Source organism: Physeter macrocephalus, chromosome 11, assembly GCF_002837175.3.
Source record: "Physeter macrocephalus isolate SW-GA chromosome 11, ASM283717v5, whole genome shotgun sequence".
Taxonomy (NCBI): domain Eukaryota; kingdom Metazoa; phylum Chordata; class Mammalia; order Artiodactyla; family Physeteridae; genus Physeter; species Physeter macrocephalus.
In genome coordinates, this window is record NC_041224.1 from 167,716,559 (window position 1) to 167,738,552 (window position 21,994).

At 39.1% G+C, this 21,994-nt stretch overlaps 1 protein-coding gene across 1 annotated transcript in view; it reads right to left on the bottom strand.

The window, feature by feature from the left end:
• PTPN21 (protein tyrosine phosphatase non-receptor type 21) overlaps positions 1–21,994 on the bottom strand; it is a 66,102-nt gene that overhangs the window by 22,493 nt on the left and 21,615 nt on the right. The window contains exons 3-10 of the mRNA XM_024131033.3: positions 16,118–16,287; positions 12,601–12,698; positions 10,977–11,044; positions 10,097–10,167; positions 7,731–7,818; positions 7,267–7,355; positions 5,429–5,516; positions 4,649–4,728 (exon numbers count right to left, since the gene is read on the bottom strand). Coding sequence (XP_023986801.1) covers positions 4,649–4,728; positions 5,429–5,516; positions 7,267–7,355; positions 7,731–7,818; positions 10,097–10,167; positions 10,977–11,044; positions 12,601–12,698; positions 16,118–16,287 — 752 coding nt within the window. The remainder of the gene's footprint in view (positions 1–4,648; positions 4,729–5,428; positions 5,517–7,266; positions 7,356–7,730; positions 7,819–10,096; positions 10,168–10,976; positions 11,045–12,600; positions 12,699–16,117; positions 16,288–21,994) is intronic.

Consider the following 21,994-nt stretch of genomic DNA (forward strand, 5'->3'; position numbering starts at 1 on the left):
GACGCGCAGGATCAGCGGCCATGGCTCACGGGCCCAGCCGCTCCGCGGCATGTGGGATCTTCCAGGACCGGGGCACGAACCTGTGTCCCCTGCATCGGCAGGCGGACTCTCAACCACTGCGCCACCAGGGAAGCCCTACAAGATTTTGGAGATTAAAAGAATTTTACTGATTATTAGGAGCTTATCAAGTAGCTACAGTTGCTTTTAAGAGTTGACTTTTTTTGATTAAATGCTTTCTTTAATAATATCCTTTTATTTTCGCTGGAAGGTATTAAGATTGTTGATGAAGAATAGATGTCTCAAAAAAAAAAAAAAAAAAAGATGTCTCTTTCCCAAAGGTTGTTCCCCATTCTGCCAGTAATTATTACTTAACAATAATAAAATGGATGTTAATTCCATTAGACTGCAAAAATACCTGCATCAATTGGTAAAGCATTATATATTAGTAAAGGAGGAGGCCTCCTTAAGTGGAACAAGTCAGGAGGGTGTGTCTGGGGCCTTTTTTTTTTTAAGCACTCCTTAACTGCACATTAGTATACTCTTAAAATTCGTGTCCAGAATTTGAAGACACTGTATTTTGTAGCCTTGAAATTTTCTTTCCCTTTATTCTCCATTGTTAGGACTAGGTTTAGGCCAACTGGGTCCTTTGAAGTTTATATTTAGTCCAGAGACCCAATAAACTGACCAAACTTTTAAAGTACTATAAATTCAAAATTCAGAGATGGGGAGAAAGGTTGCAGATAGAAACCTCCAACACCATGTCCAGGATTGCCCAGCGGGAACAAGAATAAACTTAAGCGTGTTAAACCCAAAATCCAAGGGTGCAGAGCTTAGCAGCACAGGCGGCAACTCCCACACTCGGGATCTATTTTGGCACCTTGCTGGCGGCACCCAGGATGGAGGCGACACTGCCCCCTGGAGAGGCCACTTCTGCTGAACACAAACTAGTACGTCTTCCGCCTGCCAAACTGTGACGCAGGCAGCCACACCATCAGTTCTAATATTCTAACCTCCTCTTTCTTCCTGCCAATATTCTTATAAAGGCAGTTTTCTCTGAGATCAGCCATCCTAAACTTAGTACACAAGAGAAAATGGTGTAACTGTTGGCTGTGTTTTGGGGCAGTTACTATGCTGATGGGTGCTGCTAAAACTGAGGCAGCTGAAGAACTTAGAAAAAAAAAAAAAAAAGAAAACCACTGGAATGCGTGTACTGGAGATGACAAAATAAGAAAAGGCTGCTAGCCCAAGTAAAACAAATGATATTACTTACTGAAAACAGTGCTAAAGGCTATACCTGATTACTGCATGGGATCCTCACACCAACCCCATAAATGAGGCCAGTTATTATCCTGATTTTACAGATGAGGAGACTGATCCTTAGATTAAGTAAATTGCTCCTGGCCATGTGGCAAATAGGCAGAACTGGCAGTTGAACCAGGCAGGTCTGTCAGACCCGAGCACATGCCTCTAACAGCCGATTATCTGTCTCACCCCCTCTCCCAACCTCAACAGATTCGTAGGCTCCATGGAGGCCAACGACACACCATGGGACCACTGGTGCCTGGCACACAAGGAAGGTGCCAAATGTTTGTTGAATAAATGAATGAAATAGTGAGCGAGGACTGAAGTTGATACTCATGGCTGAGCATTTACAGCTGAGCGATAAAGGCTGTGAAATGCTAAGAGTCGTCTGACTTTCGCTTTGTGAGCTTCCTTTCTTATGTATTTCTAGCTAGTGCAGAGGAGTGAGCTTTGGATGAACAAAAAATATGTTGGATGGTGGAAATACCTAGAAGATGTTGATCTTAATGACTTTCCTTTCATGGGATAGGGGTTATTTACTCTCTTCTGCCAAGCCTCTCGCAGTCTCTTCAAACCCTGCAGTAGGCCTCGAAGAAGTGGGGCAACCCCATCCCCTTCCAGGCAGGGCCTACTCCAATCTCCTGATCACAAAAGTCTCCAGAACAGAGACCAGCTGCTGTATTCACCCATATATAGTTTACACCTAAACTGCAGGGAACACAGACCAACCCTCTGACAAGGCTCAGCAAGCAGCCCACTGGTGACAGAAATCCAACTTCCCCCTCTAGAGAAAGTCTATGGAAACTTCTACCACTTGGCTTTGCAGGATGGGGGATACCAACCTCCCCTTCCCCTGCTTCCCCCAGAGAGGAGAGAGAAAAGCCTCCCATAGCCTACCAAGACCCCTCTCAAGAGTCCTTTTCCCTTCCAGGTTCTTCTCATATAAATTCAGGAGGTTGATTATAGCATGACCAGTTCTGGGGCTTGGGGTGGGGAAGAGAAGTCATTTCACCTAAGAGATTGACATTACCTCATTTAATTCCTATTCCAACCCTAAAGAAATGTTAAGTAAAAGCCCCATTATCCCCATTTTATGAATTAAAAAGCAAAGAGATTGTTGTTATCTAACATTTTTAAGGCTTGGGAGACATAAAAAAGATGATTGTTACCTAATGTACTTTGAAAGTGGAGAGAGAGAGCAAGACTGAAGATGGATCACGCCATTCTATAAATTCTAAAATAGAGTCATCTAGGTCAAGGTTAGAGGACTCACATAAGGCCATCCCAAACACCATTAGACAATGTATCAGGACTGAGCAGCGGGGAAGGGGACACCCAGGAGCAAAGTCCTCCTTTCTACACAAGCAGAGTCCAACTCCTGAGCCACTGGTCACCCCAGCCTGAACCTGATGTCCAGAATTCACTGCCCAGTTCCAGGCCTGCTGCGGTTTCGTTAAATGCCCACCTGGACCATAAGAACGAGTCTATCAATACTTCAGAATCATTATCACTTTAAATGTGACTAAGCACAGTCTGAATTGAGAGCCTTAAAAGAAATGACCATAAAAATTAAAGTTATTGGACTTCCCTGGTGGTGCAGTGGTTAAGAATCCGCCTGCCAATGCAGGGGACATGGGTTTGAGCCCTGGTCCGGGAAGATCCCACATGCCACGGAGCAACTAAGCTCGTGAGACACAACTACTGAGCCCGCGTGCCATAACTACTGAAGCCTGCGTGCCTAGAGCCTGTGCTCTGCAACTAGAGAAGCCACCACAATAAGAAGCCACGCAGCACAACAAAGAGTAGCCCCCGCTCTCCGCAACTAGAGAAAGCCTGTGCACAGCAACGAAGACCCAACACAGCCCCCAAAAAAAAAGAAAAAAAAAAGAAAAAAAAAAAAGGCGGCTTCAGCAGTATTCCAGATGAGAACTATGGCAGCCAGCACTAAGTCATCAGCTGAAAGAGTTGTATAAATGGTCAGATTTAGATATGTTTTGAAGGCAGAATTTGCAGAGCGTACTGACGAATTGGATGTGGGATGAAAGAGAAACAGGAATTAAGTAGGACTTCTAGGTTTGGGACCTGAGTGACTATGGTGTGCCGCCATCTGTCGAAATGGGGGACAGTAAGAAAAAGCAGACTCTGGGGCAGGAAGAGGAGCAAATCAAGAGTTTGGTTTTAGGCATATCAAATTTGAGAAGCCTGTTAGGCACCCAAGTAGAGATGTCAGTAGGGTGTGCAAGTCAAGTGCTAAGGGGGCAGACGGGACTAGAAATGAAGTTGCGTGCACTTTAGTATATAGATGCTGCTTTGAAGCCTGGGTCAAGCCAAATCCCCTAGAGAACAAGTGTAGATGAGAAGAGGTCCGAGGATTAAACCAGCAAAGCCGACTGAGAAGAAATAGGCTTAGAAAGAGAAAAAGCAGGAGAAGGTGGGGTCCTGGCAGCCAAGGAAGAGCAGGGTGCAGGGGGGAAGGTATGAGCAGAGGTTCGGTGCTGCCCAGGAGTCAAGTGAAAGAACTCCTGAAATGACCACTGGGTGAAGGTCACTGTCACTCTGACAAGCAGCATCCGTGGCGTGGCAGCTTAGGGGAAATGGGGTGGAAGGAAGGCGAGAGAGCAAGATGACACAACTCTTTTGAAGAAATCAGCTGTAAAAGAGAAGAGAGATGGGCTTCCCTGGTGGCGCAGTGGTTGAGAGTCCGCCTGCCGATGCAGGGGACACGGGTTCGTGATGCCGCGGAGCGGCTGGGCCCGTGAGCCATGGCCGCTGAGCCTGCGCGTCCGGAGCCTGTGCTCCGCAGCGGGAGAGGCCACAGCAGTGAGAGGCCCGCGTACCGCAAAAAAAAAAAAAAAAAAGAGAAGAGAGATACGGCACCATGGCTAGAGGGCATGTGGAACGAAGGAAGTTTTAAGAGGTAAAATATTACAGCATGTTTGTATCCTGATGGGAATGATCCAGCAGAAAGGGGGAAACTCATGTGGGCTAAAGAAAATGTACATTTAGGAAGAAGGGGTATAAATTCTTCAAAAGCCTTGAAAAGCTGAATAACCTTTTTTTACTCAAAATGTTGATTAAAAAAAAAATTCCATTTTAGCTTTCATGAATTAGAATAATTCTAGTTACTAGCTGAAACAAATCTTAGAGGCATATCTTGTAGTTATTAGAGGTTGGTCCAAAGCTAAAACTGAGAAATAAAATTTTGACATCCAAAAGTAAAGAGATTATTATAAAAATGTTATGTTCTTTTTTTTTAATTTGCCTTTCTAGATGATATACTATACTTCGAGATGAAAACTTCTAAGCTCATCACCTCCCACGGTTTCTGTGAGCAGAGTATACTTACAGGCTGCACTGATTCAATCTGTAAAACTTGTGTCGCGCAACACAGAGTCTCCACACGTATTTTGCTGTTTCCATGTCTTCCTAGCAAACAAAATATGCACAAAGTAAATAAAAGCACATCTACAACTTGATACAGAGCCTATCTGAGAACAAGACAGAATTGGGTGACTTATTATTTCAGTCACTTTCCACACATTGGGATTCTCTCATTTTCTAAAATTGCACCCCTCATATGAATGTTGTAATTAGGACTCAGATTATGAAGACAAACAAAAAGCTGCTCAACAGTGTGATTCTTATATTAAACAGTTTCAAAACGACTTAGAAATTTTAAGATTATGAAAATGTCCACTTTTACTACTGACGACTAGATACTCAAAGACATTTTTAAACAAAATGACTCAGTGACTCATTGCTTTTGTCAAGAGTAAAAGTAACTGTGAAATGGTATTTCTAAAGAGCTGTTGTTCACTTATCAGTGGAAGTTAAGATACCAGTGTTTACTCTCTCCCATACTTAATAGCCCCTTAAATTTAATTTACAGATCATAATCAGATCGTATTTATCCGAAGACTCATTCATTCATTCAACAGTATTTACTGGCAACTAATTTTTGCTAAGTACTGCTATAAGAAACGTGATAAAATATTATAAAATTTTATGTTTTATAAAACTATGAAATACTATATAATTTTAATGCTACCCCCCCCAAACACACATACACACAGAAGTGTTAATTTTCAGGAAAAACATTACATACAAGTTCCTAATGTTTACTCACAGTCTGAAACTGGATGGTCTCCTCTTTATTTGACAGCTCTAATGCAAAAAAGGACTTATTGTGGGACATGTTAGCAATATCATGCCACCTAAAGAACAACAAACAGCAAATGGCAATGTGAGTGCCCAGGTTTTTCACTAAGAGATAGAATATATGAGTTTTTCTTTTTTGAGCTTAATATATAAGCTACTATTTATCATTTTAGAAAGAAAACAGTGGTTTTAATCAGCTTGCGTGCATTTTCTAATTGAAGTGATAACAGCTAGTGGCAAGAAGTAAAAGCATGTATACTAAAATGAAGGCAGAGTATTTAAAAATGTAAAATCTATTTATCCTCATTTGCTGCACTAATTTGATCAAATATCCCACTCTCAGCTGGTTGCCAATGCCTCCTTCATTCATTCGACAAACATTTTAAAGGATACCCACTATGATAATACCAGAAATTGTGTTAGGTCCTAGGATACTAAGATCAGTAAGGGACGGTGCTTCCCTCAAAGGGGCACAGATAGAGGAGGGTAGGGCTGATAGAGAACACAGAAGCAGACAAATACTGTTAAGTTCTGCAGGTATACAGGGCAAAATAAGGCACAAAACTAGAGGAGAGCTGCTCTGAAAAGCTGGTCGAGCAGGGTGAAGATAAAGTTCCAATCCAAAGAGTGAACTATTCTGGGTGTGTTCATCAGGATTCAAACTCCAATTTGGAACTTTCTAACTCTATTTTACCACGTTCATATTTTATATATTAATATTTTATTTTATTACGCAACTGTATAATTTTATAAAAGGGAAAAATAGGTCTGGAAGAACAAAATCTATCCCTCTTTATCCTTCTCCATTATATTAGATTTATTTAAATTTATTTAATTAAATAAAATTCATTTGTAGTAATTTGGTGCTTACTCGTTAAACCTAAAGATTATTAGCATCATACTAAAGAAGGCAATTTTAGAATTTCCTGTCCAGTGAGATAAAGGAAGCCGGCGGGATGTCTCCCGATGTCAGGGTCCTGCCCTTCCGGTGCAGGCCAGATCCATGTCCACCCCCTACCCCGCAGCTCAGCATGTCCGGAAGACGATGAGCAGCTGGGGGACATGAGAGCGACTGCCAAATGGGGGCCACCTGACCCAGTGCAGTCCAGCCTAGGAGTGGGGACCTACTCCCCAAGCCGGGCACGCGCTCTGCGGTCCTAATCACCATGGAGAATCCAGGGCCCAAAAGATAGTAAAGCAAAGGAAATGCAGGGGCAAAGAATACTGAAAAGGAAATTTAAATCACCTGAAATCTCACTGTTCAGAGCCAGCCACTGTTAGCACATTGCTATATATCCTTTCTGTCCTTCTTACTAGATACATTCCAAGATTTCCACAAATGGATAGTATCACTTTTTTATAATCAAGAAAAGAAAAATCAACATTATAAGAAGTAACTGAAATTTTTTTAGATGTTGGTACTTTAGGAATTTTGGTACAAACTAGAATCAGAGAAAGGCCTAGAGTTTCCACAAGAAATAGCCCCGGAAACCAGAGCTCAAATGAAAAATTCATACCAAGACAAAGAATGACCTTCATATGGTAAGAAAAGGGTCACACATTTTTAAGCATTTCATAAGCAGGCCATCGTTACAAGCACTATTTTCTACAATTTGGTTTCAAGAAAGTATCTTATAAAAAGAACCATTGCAGTCAGGTGGTATTTTCTTCTAGGAAGGGCATGTTTCCATTTTCTAGTGAGGCCTTGGGAGAGATTGACTTGTGAGCGATATAACTACCACAGGTACTAAAAAATATCACCAACAGGAGCCAGAGAAAGTACACAGAAAGATGTAAGAAAAATACCTAAATATCACAGGAGGCCTTCCATTCTTATGTTTCACAAAGATACCGTCGAGACATGCTCCGATGGATATGTCGCTGCCTTGGCTATCCTAAGAGGAGAAAGCGGAAAAGGAAACTCAGGCAGCAGATGCTTAAGAACCACAATGACCACACCTACGTCCCTACTCTTGTGTCCCAGATAGGAAATGTTCAGAAGACCTATGCTGAAGGCAAAAAGTCTACAATATCATCTTGTAAATACATATGAAAACAGAGTTGGGCTCCTTAAGGAACTCTATTTCAAGAGCACTTCCAAGAACAAAGCACAAAACAGGAATGTGTTTTACTACAAAATTTTGGTCACAAGGACCTCCGCTTTTACGTTTCTTTGGCCTTTGCACAGCAGGGCATCCCTGGGCTTCCCCGCTCTTCTGGCAGAATTACTAAGATGCCTTTGGCGAGCCCAGTCTTCGTGCCACGCTTACCTTGGCAGGGTAGCTCTCTTCTCCATAGCCGTCCATTCTCTCTATCTCCTGCATGTACAGCATTTCAGCATCAGGAGCTGTCAGCCCTCTGCAACCCAAAAGAAGTTAGTCAAATTGTTCACAAAACTAAAACAATTTTTTACGAAAAGCTTTTCTAAAAAAACTACATATCAATTTGTCATAAAACATTAGAAACATTTCAAGTTTCTAAGCATCTGTGATTAGTTATATCAGCGCATCAGTATTTGCTGAAAACCAACTGCATGCAAAAGCACTGTGCTGAATGCTGAGGGTTAGTTATGTAAGATCCTACCCCTTGTACTTTAGACAGGTAAGGGGAAAGGCAGGAAATAAAACCACCACCTAAAAAAACCTTCAGTGAAAGCTAGAATTCTTTCTAGACCACCAAAGTATCAGGCAATACTAAGCACTGTGTGCTAAATTGCAAACGGTAAGTGCTGCAAGTAAGGGATAGAAGATGGAAATCCTTTTTAGCTCCGGTGACAGAATTACAAGAATGGGTGTGTAGGTAGGAAGGCACTCAACTGCACGGACACGTGCCTCTCCAGCCTCATCTTCTGCTGCTCTCCCACACCCACAAGGTACCCCACACTGCGACCATCCCAAACGCAGCATTTCTTTGAATATACCACATTCCCTCATGCCTCCAGGCCTTTGTACATGCTAATCCCGATTCCTGGTATACTTATCACCCACCTGTGTACCTGGTCAATCCCTAATACCCTTCAAGACTCAGCCTACATGTCACTCCTTCTTTGTCACCTTCTGTGACTGCCCTGAGTCTAAGTCAGATGCCCCTGCTCTGTGTAGAACCACCCCATTCTGTGCGCACCTCTCCCCCGTACCCATTATCAGTATCACTATTACTATTACAATGGGCTGTCCTGCCTATCCCTTAAGATGCCAAAGCAGGATTCCCTGCTTTGGCAGGGAATACGTTCTTTGATGGCAGATCATTGTTCTATTTATCTTTGTGCCACAGCATTGAGCACTCTGCCTCATACAGAATAACAGCACTAAACCATCTTTTAAGGAGATGCACAAATGAATGAGTGAAAATAACAAGATAGAGTGATGTGTGCCTGAGGGGTTAATTATGCTGAAAAAAAAAAAAAGGTTCATTTGGACAGCAGAAGGTAAAGCTGGAATGGCAGGATTTAACCACCTTGTGGGAAGCCTTTAATCCCAGGGGTAATGAACTTAGGCTGGTGGAAAGCATGAAGAGATTCATGAACATTTGAGGAGAAGAGGGGAGACAAGTCAAAAGTGATACTTTAGGAAGATTAATCTTTTGTGAGTGACTGTATGGATTTGGGTGGGGACAGATTAAAGGCAAAAGGTTATGTTTAATGAGAGGGGGTGAATAATAGGTTATAATTAGACAGACCTGGGTTCAAATCCCACCTCTACCACATGTAACTTTGGGCAAGTTAGTCAGTCTTTGTGAGCTTGATTTTCCCAATCTGTAAGGAGATAGTAACATTTACCTTAAAGAATGGTTATAAGAATTTAATGATATATAAAGTACGTGGGACTGTGTAGTATTTGGTTTAGAATAAAACCTAGCATTCTGGGCTTCCCTGGTGGCGCAGTGGTTGAGAATCCGCCTGCCGATGCAGGGGGCGCGGGTTCGCGCCCCGGTCCGGGAAGATCCCACGTGCCGCGGAGCGGCTGGGCCCGTGAACCATGGCCGCTGAGCCTGCGTGTCCGGAGCCCGCGCTCCGCAACGGGAGAGGCCACAACAGTGAGAGGCCCGCGTACCGCGAAAAAAAAAAAAAAAAACAAAAAAAAAAAAACCCTAGCATTCTCTAGGACAGGGTTTTTGGACAACACATACAGATTCACTCTCAAAGAAAGTCACTATATGCCCAGAAGCAGGGGTCAGGGTAATAAGCACCACAGCTCTCAGCACAGCTCCCTCAGAGGACAGAGACACAGCTTCCAAAGGTGTAAGCGGGGGGACTAGGGCGGCGGACACAAAAGAAAACATCACATCTGCCACATCACTAAAGAAAACACGTCTCCCTAACCTTGCATTAACCTACACAGGACCGAGTCACTACCAAAACCTTTAAGACATGGGATGAAGAACTGTCATCCTTCAGTGACTGCAGCTTTCAACTTTCTCAGTTTCATCAATGATAAAAAATGAATAATAAATGAGTTAATACGGGTAAGCACTCATAAGAGCACTTGGCACGCTGTGAGAGCTCTGCAAAGGTTGGCTCCTGGTAACTAGCATTAGTAGCAGCAGCAGTAGTCAAGTTCCACATTTAATGGTGTCAATGCGCGGTTCAAATTCAAACAGGCATTAGTTCTAAACTATTTCAACTTCTCAGCGTTACCTGTATTTCTGATGCAGTAAGGCCACTTTTTGGGTTGCTTCTTCCAATACTTTTTCATCTTGTAACCACTCCTGGAAAAAACATACTGCAGTAAGTATGTAAACAAATCACCCAAAGTCCTTAGAAGGAATCCGTGCTACTGACTGTTACTGACTCTTGCCACCAGCAGGCAAAACTAGGGCTAGTTAACGTGTGCAAGCTTTGCTTAAGGACATAATCATGATCTTTCTAAGGAATTACGTGGCTTCTGCTCAGGAGCCAAAACACTTGCCCTGCCTTCTCAATGCATCCCAGAGAAAGTTTCCGATGAGTTATTTCAGTTTGGTAACATCATCAGCCAGTTCCAAGCCCAGCACATAACACCTTGTGCATTCCCTGGCTGGTTGTGTAGGCACTCGGAAGAGCGTACCACCCCCCGTAGTTGTTCCAACACACAGTTTCCCTGTCAATTCCATCAGTAGTGACTTTAAAATGTAGAAGGCAGTGTCTTTTTGTCATCTACTCCTTAATTTGCTGATGAGAAACCAAATCCATTTCAACATCCATTTCAACATTTGAGCCTTCAGTTAAAAGCAAAACCTCTATGTGGTTCCTCAGAAGCTGGAAATCTGTCCCTCTCTTTAGACTCACATCCAAACACAAAATGAATTTCTCTGGTTGCAGTCCAATGACCACAGACCCTTCTGTTTCTGTGGGTTTACAAGGACCAGAAGACTATAACAGGTAAAGCATTTACACTTGAGCTGTTTATAAGAGGAAATTGATTTTTTAAACTCTATTCCTGCCTAGTAAGTCTACTATATGGACTTCATTTCAGGGAATATTAAGGGTATGGAAATAAATTGTTTTTAAAAAGGCCCAATGTCAAAAGAATTCTTACCACAGGAAGCAAGGCAAATTTCTGAAGAAAGTCCTGGGATTCATACTGATCAAAGTCACCAAAATCAGCTATATAAAATGACAAATATTCACATGTCAATTATGTTTAACTGGAAGCAAAACATGCAGAACTAAATTCAATATGCAGTATACAGATTGTGTGCTTATGATTTAGAAGTCAAATTTGCCTTATAGCTTATAAAGTGTATACTTTTAAAATACCTTTTTAAAAACATTAATTAGGTAGATTCGTGTCTTGACTTGGAAAAAATGCCTTTTAATAAAGTGAAAAAAACCAAGTTACAAACTACATATAAACCATCTCTTTTTTTGTGATTAAAAAACAAACAAGGGGGCTTCCCTGGTGGCACAGTGGTTGAGAATCTGCCTGCTAATGCAGGGGACACGGGTTCGAGCCCTGGTCTGGGAGGATCCTACATGCCGCGGAGCACCTAGGCCCGTGAGCCACAACTACTGAGCCTGCGCGTCTGGAGCCTGTGCTCCGCAACAAGAGAGGCCGTGATAGTGAGAGGCCCACACACCGCGATGAAGAGTGGTCCCCACTTGCCACAACTAGAGAAAGCCCTCGCACAGAAACGAAGACCCAACACAGCAAAAATAAATAAATTAATAAAACAAACAAACAAACAAACAAAACCTACTTTGTAATCATGTATGCTTACTTATGCAAAGAAAAATGTCAGGAAGAAACCAAACCATTCATGGTAGTGATTATCTCTAGGGAAAGGAATTAGATCATCTGAATATGTTACAGCAAGATGTATTTGTTTAGAAATTTTTAATTGTTCAAAAAATTAATAGTTCAGCAAAAAGCTTAGGAAAAACTAACTCTTAAAGCCAAAGATGACACTTAGGAAGCTTCAAAGTACCTTGAAAAGGAATGTGGCTCCATGTGTATCAGGCATTTATTTGTCTAGAAATGATGTATGTCTCCATGCCTGCTAATATCTGATGGAACTTTATTAATGATTCTTCTGATTAAATTTCAATTCCCAAGATTAAATGCCAGTTATCATTTGAAATAATGCCCCATCAGAAGTCTTTCCAAAGTATATTACATACATGTAAATACATATAGATTAGACATGTGAAAAATGACAGTTAATTCAAAAATACTTGTGAAATGCAAAACTATCTATTATGATTGACAATGTTCTATAACCTAGGACAACTGAGAAACCAAACAAATGACGTACGCTTAAAGTATAAGCGAATGTAACCTCATCAACCACATTGTTTGGCTGATCTTTCTTCTGAAAATATTAGCTACAGCAGATCAAGTTCCTGAACTAGAGGAATACACAGCATATTAAATGTTATACATGTGTGTGCATATGTGTGTATTTCCTCTCTATTTTTGGTCTGTGTGCTCTGTTGACATAACATGCTTAACCTTCCAGAAGTCTCGTATTTCACTGAAGTAATCCAAACTCATTTTTTTCCCCACAAGGAAGCCCCTTAGATAACAGATTATTTCACTAATATAAAAAACTACTTTATAGTAGTTATTTTCTATAAAGTCAGTTACTTTAAGAATCCCTTGCTGTTTCTGTTTAACATACATTTTAATCTGATAGATTATATTATCAATTGCCATTATTTACCTTGAACAGCTAAGCCTGCTAGCTGAATTGCTTGTTCTAATGTACAAGGAATGTTTCCTTCCAAGATATCTTTCTTCAGCTGCAGATAATACTGATACCTATAAAACAAGGTCAATTTTTAAAAGTCAGTATCAGTATTACCTCCACTTGAGACACAATGCATTTTATCATAATTTGGTAGAGGAGCATAAACTAGCCAAAACCTTAAGCTCAGACGATTTCGAAGAACGACAGGAACATCCTTGACCACATCTATACCGACACACACACACACACACACACACACACACATCAATTTATTGAGTCACTTATCCTTAATTGTAGTTATTTGAAAGCTACAAGCTATAACCATCTAGAAGACAGCTGGTCATCTGTCTCATACCCTGTAAAAGTCTCTAAGTTTTGTCCTTTTTCATTGGAGACATAGAGAATCAATGGCCAATCTTTACTTTAGAAACTCTGACTAGTAACTTGGTGATGTAAGTCTTTCCTAGCCCTGGACAGTAAAGCCAGAAGAAAATGGTTCCTGACATTTCAGACCAGCCTTATATTAAAATATTCTTTGATGAAATACCAAAAAGAATAGTTGCTAAAATGCTTTCTTAATATTCTTGTGATGTGGGTTTACTTCTGTTTATGCTTTCAATATATAGGCATTAGTTACCAGCACAAGCTTTAGTCAAGCAGACCTAGGTTAAATTCCAGATCTCTGATTTAGCATTTTGCATGAACTTGGGCAAGTCATAATCTGTGGGTTTAAGTTATCTCTAGTAAAATGAGGGCACTATCACACCTTCACAAGGCTGAACATATCAAGGAATATATGTAAAGCTCTCAGCATAATACTAGAACATAGCTGGTACTTAATAAACAACTGTTATTATTATCAGCAATCATCTACTTTCAGCCAGTCAGCAGCATTTCATCTGTATCACTTCTCCATTTCGATAAGCTCTATAGTGAAGATTTATTCTGCCTTCCTCTTATTTTTTCACTTAGGTAATTACTAGGGCCTACTATGCATCAAGCATTGTTCTAGATGCTGGGGATACGGTGTTGAACGAAGATCCAGCAACTCTCTGCCAATACGGTCTATAGAACCATCTTGAATCCAGAATCTCTTCCAGGTTTGACGTCTGTGAACTTCAACCCAGTTACAGTTCACATTTGAATTCCCCTAAGAGCCCACCCTTTTAATCATTTCACATGTCCTTACATCATCCTATTTTAGCTACCTTTGAGGTTTCCATTCTTTGTTACCAAAAAACATGACCGGAACACCATCCTTTTGAACAAGGATTTAGATCCCACTTATCCCCTTCCACCTGCTAGTAGAACCCACAGACTTCCCTCAATCAACAAACAGAATGCTGGTAGCTCTGAGATCTTGTCAAAGAAGAAACCTTGAAACATTCTCCCAGGCAGCTCCTTTCAAACACCTAAAGAGGTCTATCTATTGAATATGCTGTCCACATATTCCACTGTAAATATTCTTGGTTCTTTCCTTAAATCAAATCACTGGAAAGCAGGTCCACACTCCAGACTAATGCCTAGATTATGGCATATACATTCCTAACTGGTCTCCTGCCTATAGTCTTGTCACCTATAATCTACCTTCCATGATGGGTGATCTTTGTAAAATGCACATTTCATCATTCCCATCCATTAAAATTCAAAAATGTCTGCCCCTATTGATCTATGACTTTATGACTAGGACATTCCTTTTTTCAAGTCTCTGTTCTCCCCCCGAAGTAATGTCTGAAATTCCCTGAAAACATCAGTTGCCTTTACTATCCCCCTACTTTGCACAAGCTACTCCCTCTAACTAGAAAACTCCTTGTAAAGTCAAGTGAAAAGTCAACTTCTTTACACCCTGTTCATGTTCCCCACATCCCACCCCTAGGAATCCAGTGCTTTAATTAAAGCATGTATTATCATAATATACTGTAATTGTTCATTTACATAGACTGTCAGTTCTATCAGATTGTGAGCAACTCCCCTAGAGTAAGAGTAAAGCATATCCATTTGTATATTCATCTCCCACAGTAACCAATATAATTCTCACATACCATATTATATCTTCAATAAATGTTTAAATAAATGAGTCAAAGTGGTCGGTCGCTGTTTATTCCTCCTGGCTTCTACTTCTCTCTTCAATGTTTATGTCTCAGTTCTGTTTTATAGCCACTTCACGCTTATCCCTACAACCTGATTCTAGCTTCTTTGGTTATCCACCTTCTTCCAAAAGTTAACTCTGAACTCAGTACTTAAAAAGAATATTCCACAAACACAGGGCAGTACCAGGTTCTTACTATCTGCAAGGCATTGTGTTAGATATTATGCGAAAGGCAAAGTTAAAGAAAACATGGGTTTAAAATCTAAGGAAAAGATACGAACACAAATAACTGTAGTGAAAGGCTGTGACAACTGCCATCGTAAGTACAAGCAAATTCTAGAATAGTCTGGAGAAGGCAAAACTCAGTCCAGCCTGAGGGACCACAGAAGCTTTATGGAGGAGGTACCTTTTGAACTAAAATCAGATGAACAGGATTCCAGTACATATTTATGAAAGAAAGGTCTAGGACACAAAGGTGAAAAGGCATGCAGCACGTTCAGCACACTAGAAGTAGTCCAGCTTGGCTCAAAAGTAATGTTAAACAGGGTTAAAAAGATAAGGTAGTGGTGGATTTTGAAGAATGTGAAAGGCAGGCTCAAGAATCCAAATTTGGTATAAACAAAAAGGTCCTATTGTAGAGCACAGAAAACTATATTCAATATCCTATGATAAACCATAATGGAAAAGAATATTAAAAAAACAATGTATATATATATGTATAACTGAATCACTTTGCTGTACAGCGGTAATTAACACAACATTGTAAATCAACTGTACTTCAATTAAAAAAAAAAAAGAATCCAAATTTGATCCCTTGTTCTTTTCTTTTGTTATTGTCAAGAAAAAAAAGAACATTTAGTTTCTCTATCCCACTCCTTAATACATTCTACCCTTGCTGCCTTTGTCCCTTTTAAGTGCACTTATTGGCCAAACTTTTCTGATCTCAAACACCTCCCCCACCTCCCCTTCGCCCCACACCTATGTACAGAATACTATGGCTACTGGTGTCAGAATTAGAAGGACCCTTCTACACATTTCCTTGAGGAGTAAACACAGATTTTGTGACAATTTTTAAAAATCTCCTCTCATTTCATTGTTACAAAGGTCAGAAACAACTCAACAAAAACATTAAAGGTGACATCACTACAAGAAGAGTTCACAGCCAGGGTAAAAACATCATTTTTCCTTTTAATCATTCCTTCGTGCCCAGTGAACCCATAACTCATGCAACATGCAGTAAAGCACTGTGACACACCACATACCAGCACCTCCACGTAATACTGAGGCTAAAAATGCAGGGGCAAGAGGGCAAAGTTTAGCCTTATCTCCTGACTCCGACCTTAATTTCACCTTTTCAATTTCACTGGATTTCCTAGAAACAAACAGCACATTATTTCTTACCTGGTAATCTCCTGCTGCAGCTGTGAAACTAAAGGCACATAAAACACCACTCCAAAATAGACGGTAGGTTCCAATGCATATTTATCCAGCTGCTTCTTTAGAGGTTTTTCCAAATCTACCCACCGGCGCTGGTTTTGCTTGTTGTAGTACCAGAGGCTGAAGTAAGTGATCTGGAAAGAGGGAGAATCATCACTGAAGGAAGCAGAAATGTACAAAAGGATTTAATTGCTCTAATCCACGACCTAGGACCAAGTGACAGTCTCCTATTGCTTCTCTTCTCAGAAAGGGACCACACCAAAACCTGAAGGGGAAAAAAAAAAAGGAGGCAAGACCTATCTCTATCTAGATACTCATTCAGGAAATAGAGGCGAAAAATCAGTTACACTTGCAGACTATTTCTTGAACCCTGCATAGAAAAATGTCTAGACATCAGAATGCAGCAGGTGCTACAGGATTTTACATAAGTTCCACAAAAAAACGTAAAATGTTTAGTTTTTTAATTATAATAGTACATTACCAAAATTAATATTTTATAATAAGCATAACTGGGGTTTGACCTAGTTGAATTCTGACTAGTGTTAATCCAACTTGTCACTACGCTCAAATTTGGCATCTATGAATAAATTATTTCATGTAAACAGCAAAAATTCTAGTGATAAAGATGTAATTGCAACTTTTCTTTGCCCCCCCAAAGTTCACTAGATACAAATTTAAGCAACTGTAATGCTATGGAGGTAAATACACACACACACACACACACACACACACACACACACACACACACACACACACACACACACACACACACCCATGAGAAAAGCTATATACCTAAAGCAGTAAAATAACTTAAGTGTCTTACTCGGAGGTTTAAGAAAAATGCCCAGATATGAGCATTCAAATCTTAGTTGCTATGTAATAAACTGTTCTAGTAAATCAATCCTAACCCTGGGCCTCTCAACCTGAAAAAGTGCTAATGCACTTAAGGGTTGAAATGACAGCCTCAGGCCACTGCTAATATTTACCTCAAAAATCCATTTACAGATCAAGGCAACGGAAAAATCACTGCTTTGTTCTAGATTCTTAGAGTAACACTGTCAAATAGAACTTCCTACCATGATGGGACTGCTCTGTATCTGCACTCTCCAGTATAACACACGTGGCTACTGGGGACTTGAAATGTGGCTAGTGCAGCTGAGGCACCAAACTCCCAACATTACTTAATTTTAACTGACTTAAATAACCGCAAACATCTAGTGGCCATTATACGGATAATATAGCTTTAGAGCAACAATAAAACAAGAACTAACACTCAGGCCATTTCTTTAACCTGTAATCCTCAAAAAATGAGTTTTTAATTTACAGAGAAAAAGTGACCTCAATATTAAAACATGTCCTCAGTATTAATAATTTCATCTTACAATTTTTTACAAAGGAAGAACCATACCTTTAAAATGAGTCTATTAATCAAAGAAACTCAACAAGAGTGAGGAATGTATCCATTTTCCCTTTGTACCCAAACGGCTAGAAAAGTGCAGGAATTCAGTAAATTTTGAATGAAAGAATGAATATTCTCCTGCTTCTCAGTTGCCACCCAAGTCATCACATACGAATGGAATATTCTGAACATCTACTATGTTGGACCAGGTTCTGTTCCAAGAACTAGAACAATATCATAGATTAAATCACCCCCATTACCTTATCAAATAGATACTTGTTGTGTGTGTTAAACTCTAAAACCAGTGTTTCTCCAAGTGCTGTCCTTGGACCACCTCTACCAGAATTACCTGGAGAGCAGTGAGCCCTACAGAGCTATTAAACTCTCAAGTAATTCTCGTACCCATTAAAGTTTGAAAATCATTGCACTACAGCACACCGCCCCCCATCCAATGTTATGTAGGAGATAGTCATATGAACAAACTATCCTTGTAAAGCTGTGTGGAAATCATTATTTTTGAAAATCCAAACACACTTAAATATAGCACAAAGTCTGAGTCCTACTGTTGTTATTTTCTGAAGTTATGATTATGTTTATAAAATAAATTATATGTTAGCTGTAGGAAAAGAATAGTATCACATTTTTGGAAAACAGGTACTATTCCTATTCCTTCTTTTCTTCTGAACTGCAACCTACAGAAAAGAAAAATATGGTAACAGAAAGAAGATGTAGCTAAAAGTCCAAAGTCCTGGGTTTAATTTCCAATACTTGCTCACTGTGAAGTGGAAAAGTCAATCAGTACGATTTGGTTTTCTCAAGTGTTAAATAAGGTAATACCTCCCTCATAACTCCATCATGAGCCCTAAATGTGAAACATATATGAATGCATTTTGCCACTAGAAAACCATTATATTTATAAAAGATTATTTAGTTTCACCCACTCTGCTAAACACCAACAAAATCGATTAAAGACCCTGACAAAAAAAACTTTTCTAATTACATTTATTTGGATTGATTACAACACAATACATTTCTGTTCATTGTATTTATGTTTTGTGTTCTATTTTAGAACTAGACCGCATGTACCATGTTTGGTCTATAAAACATACCACTGCTATGCAATTAATTCAATAAATATTTATTTTTTGCCAAAAACACAGAAGACTGGGCATTCTTTAGAATCTAAAACTGTTTTGGTCCTAACGGTATATCACTTTTAATCAAAATTAAAAGGTCTTAAAAATACTCTTTGTAAACATTACTTTTCCCTTTAAATCTAGTTGGACCTGAATCCTCCAAATACAAAAATTTAAATAGAATTATAAAACTATAGGTTTATTACATAATTTGTGGCTGCACCTTTTGTGAACTGATCATGATATACAAAAATATCTGAATAATCTGCTGGCATTCTAAAAATAAGCACATTATAGAAGAAATACTCTTAAAAATCTGCTAAGTTTATTTATTTTAGCAATGCATTTATTATGCCACATACGGATAGAAAATCAAGAAGTACCTTTGTAAAACTGCATCATAATTAGCTTTTTTATTTACAAATTATATACCTTATAAAGGAGTAGCAAGAACTTTGTGCAAACAGCTGAATATAGATTTAGCAAATTATTTATTGATTAGCTATTTTAGTCATAGGAAAGTCTAAGATTTTAGACATTTGAACATTAACCCACTTTATGTTGTAGTAAAGTATTTGCTTTGGTACCTGTCCCTGTGTCCAAGTTCTCTCTTAAGTGGTAGTTCAGGCTAGCCAAAATAAAGTTTATATCTTGTAAATACTTCCAAGGAGGTATCATATTTCTAAAACTGCTCCCAGAAATGTTTATACACATATGAGTAACTAAAATCTCATAATATTATAACCCTTGGACTCAATGCTTTCTTAGAATTTCTACACATACATACTGAAATAACAACGTCTGATTCCAGAGATTTTATAATATAATATGGTTTGTTTCTAAGATGAGTACGTAGAGTTTGAGCAATAAAATGTTGTGATTAAATTTCGTCAGGCATAGAATTTTCTGTATAAGTCCACTTTGGGGTATTTGTCTTGGATGACAACCTTGAGAAGCCGGATAATTAATTCCCTCCCCCCACAAAAATATTTAAACCTATCCATAAAGAAAACAAAGGTGGAGGGGGAATCAAAGACAAGTAGAGAACATTTCCTTCCTCATTCTATAGGCCAGCATTATCCTGATACCAAAGCCAGACAAATGACACCACTAGAAAAGAAATCTATAGACCAATATCCCTTATAACTATAAGTGCAAAAATCCTCAACAAAATACTAGCAAACTGAATCCAACAGCATACTGAAAAGATTATACATCATGACCAAGTGGGACTCAACCCAGGAGTGCAACATAAAACAAACAATCAATGTGACACATTATTGATATGAAGGGAAAAAAACAACCATCTCAACTGACACAGAAAAAGCATTTGACAAAACCCAACACTCTTTCATGATCAAAATACTCAAACAAGGAATACAAGAGAACTTCTTGAAAGCATTTATGAAAATCCCCAGCTAACATCACACTGAATGGTAAAAGATTGAAAGCTTTTCCCCTAAGATCAGGAACAAGACAAGTATGCCCATGTTCAACACCACCAGTCAACACTGTACTGGAAATTCTAGCCAAAGCAATTAGGTAAGAAAACGAAATAAAAGCATCCAAACTGGAAAGGAAGAAGTAAAACCATCTCCATGCACAGATGACATGATCCTATATATTTTTAAAAATCCCCAAAAAGCCCCTACCAAAAAAAACAAACAACAACAACAAAACTACTAGAGCCAATAAACTCAGTAAAGTTGCAAGGTTCAAGATCAACATGCAGAAATCAGTATGGATTCCAAATACCAGCAACGGAAAATTCAAATAGGAAATTAAGAAAATAATTCCATTTATAATAGCATCCAAGAGAATAAAATACCTAGAAATAAATTTAACCAAGGAGGTGAAAAGATGTGTATACTGAACAATACAAAACATTGCTGAAAGAAATTAAATGGAAAGATATTCTGTGTTCACGGATTGGAACACTTAATATTGTTAAGATGGCAACACTACCCAAAGTGACCTATAGATTCAAATGCAATCCATACCAAACTTCCAAGAGCCTTTTTCACAGAAATGAAAAAGCCAATCCTCAGATTCAGGTGAACTGCAAAGGGACCCAAATAGGCAAAACAATATCAAAAAAGAACAAAGTTGGGAGACTCACAGTTTCTAATTTTAAAACTTACTACTAAGCTACCATAATCAAAACAGTGAGATACCAGTATAAGGAGAGACGTTTAGATCAGTAATACAGAACTGAGTCCAGAAATAAATCCATGTATCTATGGTCAACTGATTTTCAACAAGAGTACCAAGACTATTCAGTGGAGAAAAAAACAGTCTCTTCAACAAATAGTTCTGGGACAATTAAAGATCCTCAATCAAAAGAAAGAAGCTAGACCCCGACCTCACGCCATATACAAAAATTAACTCAAGCTGGATCAATGATCTAAATGTAAGAACTAAACCATAAAACTCTTGAGAAGAAAACACAGGAGTAAAGCTTCATGACCCTGAATTTGGAAATAGATTCTTAGATATGATGCCAAAAGTATGAGCAACAAAGGGAAAAACAGATATATTCGACTTCATCAAAATTTAAAACTGTGTGCATCAAAGAACCAAATCAAGAAAGCAAAAAGACAACCTACAGAATGGGAGAAAATATTTCCAAATCATATATTTGATAAGGGTCTAGAATCTAGAATATATAAAGAACTCACACAACAACAAAAAGACAAACAACTCATTTTTAAAAACAGGCAAAGGACTTCAATAGATATTTCTCCAAAGAACACATACAAATGGCCAAGAAACACTTGAAAAAGTGCTCAATCACCAGTAGTAAAAACCAACCCAGAACCACATGAGATACCACTCCACACCCATTAGGATGGCTATAACTTAAAACAGAAAATAAGTGTTGCTGAGGAAGTGGAGAAATTGGGACCCTTGTATATTGCTGGCAAGAATGTAAAGTGGTTCAGCTGCTATGGAAAACAATTTAGCAGTTCCTCAAAAAAATTAAACATATAATTACCATGTGACACAGCAATTCCACTCCTATATATTTTCCTGAAAGAACTAAAAACAGGTACTCAAACAAATACATGTAAACACATGTTTATAGCAGGACTATTTGCAGTAGCCAAAAGGTGGAAACAAGCCAAATGTCCATCAGTAGATGAAAAGATAATTATGGAATATACATACAATGGAACATTCTTCAATCATTTTTTGAAAAAGCAGACACATGTTACAACATGGATGGACTTCAGAAACATTATGCTAAGTGAAAGAAGACAGTCACAAAAGGTCACATGTTGTATAACTCCATTTAAGGGAAATATC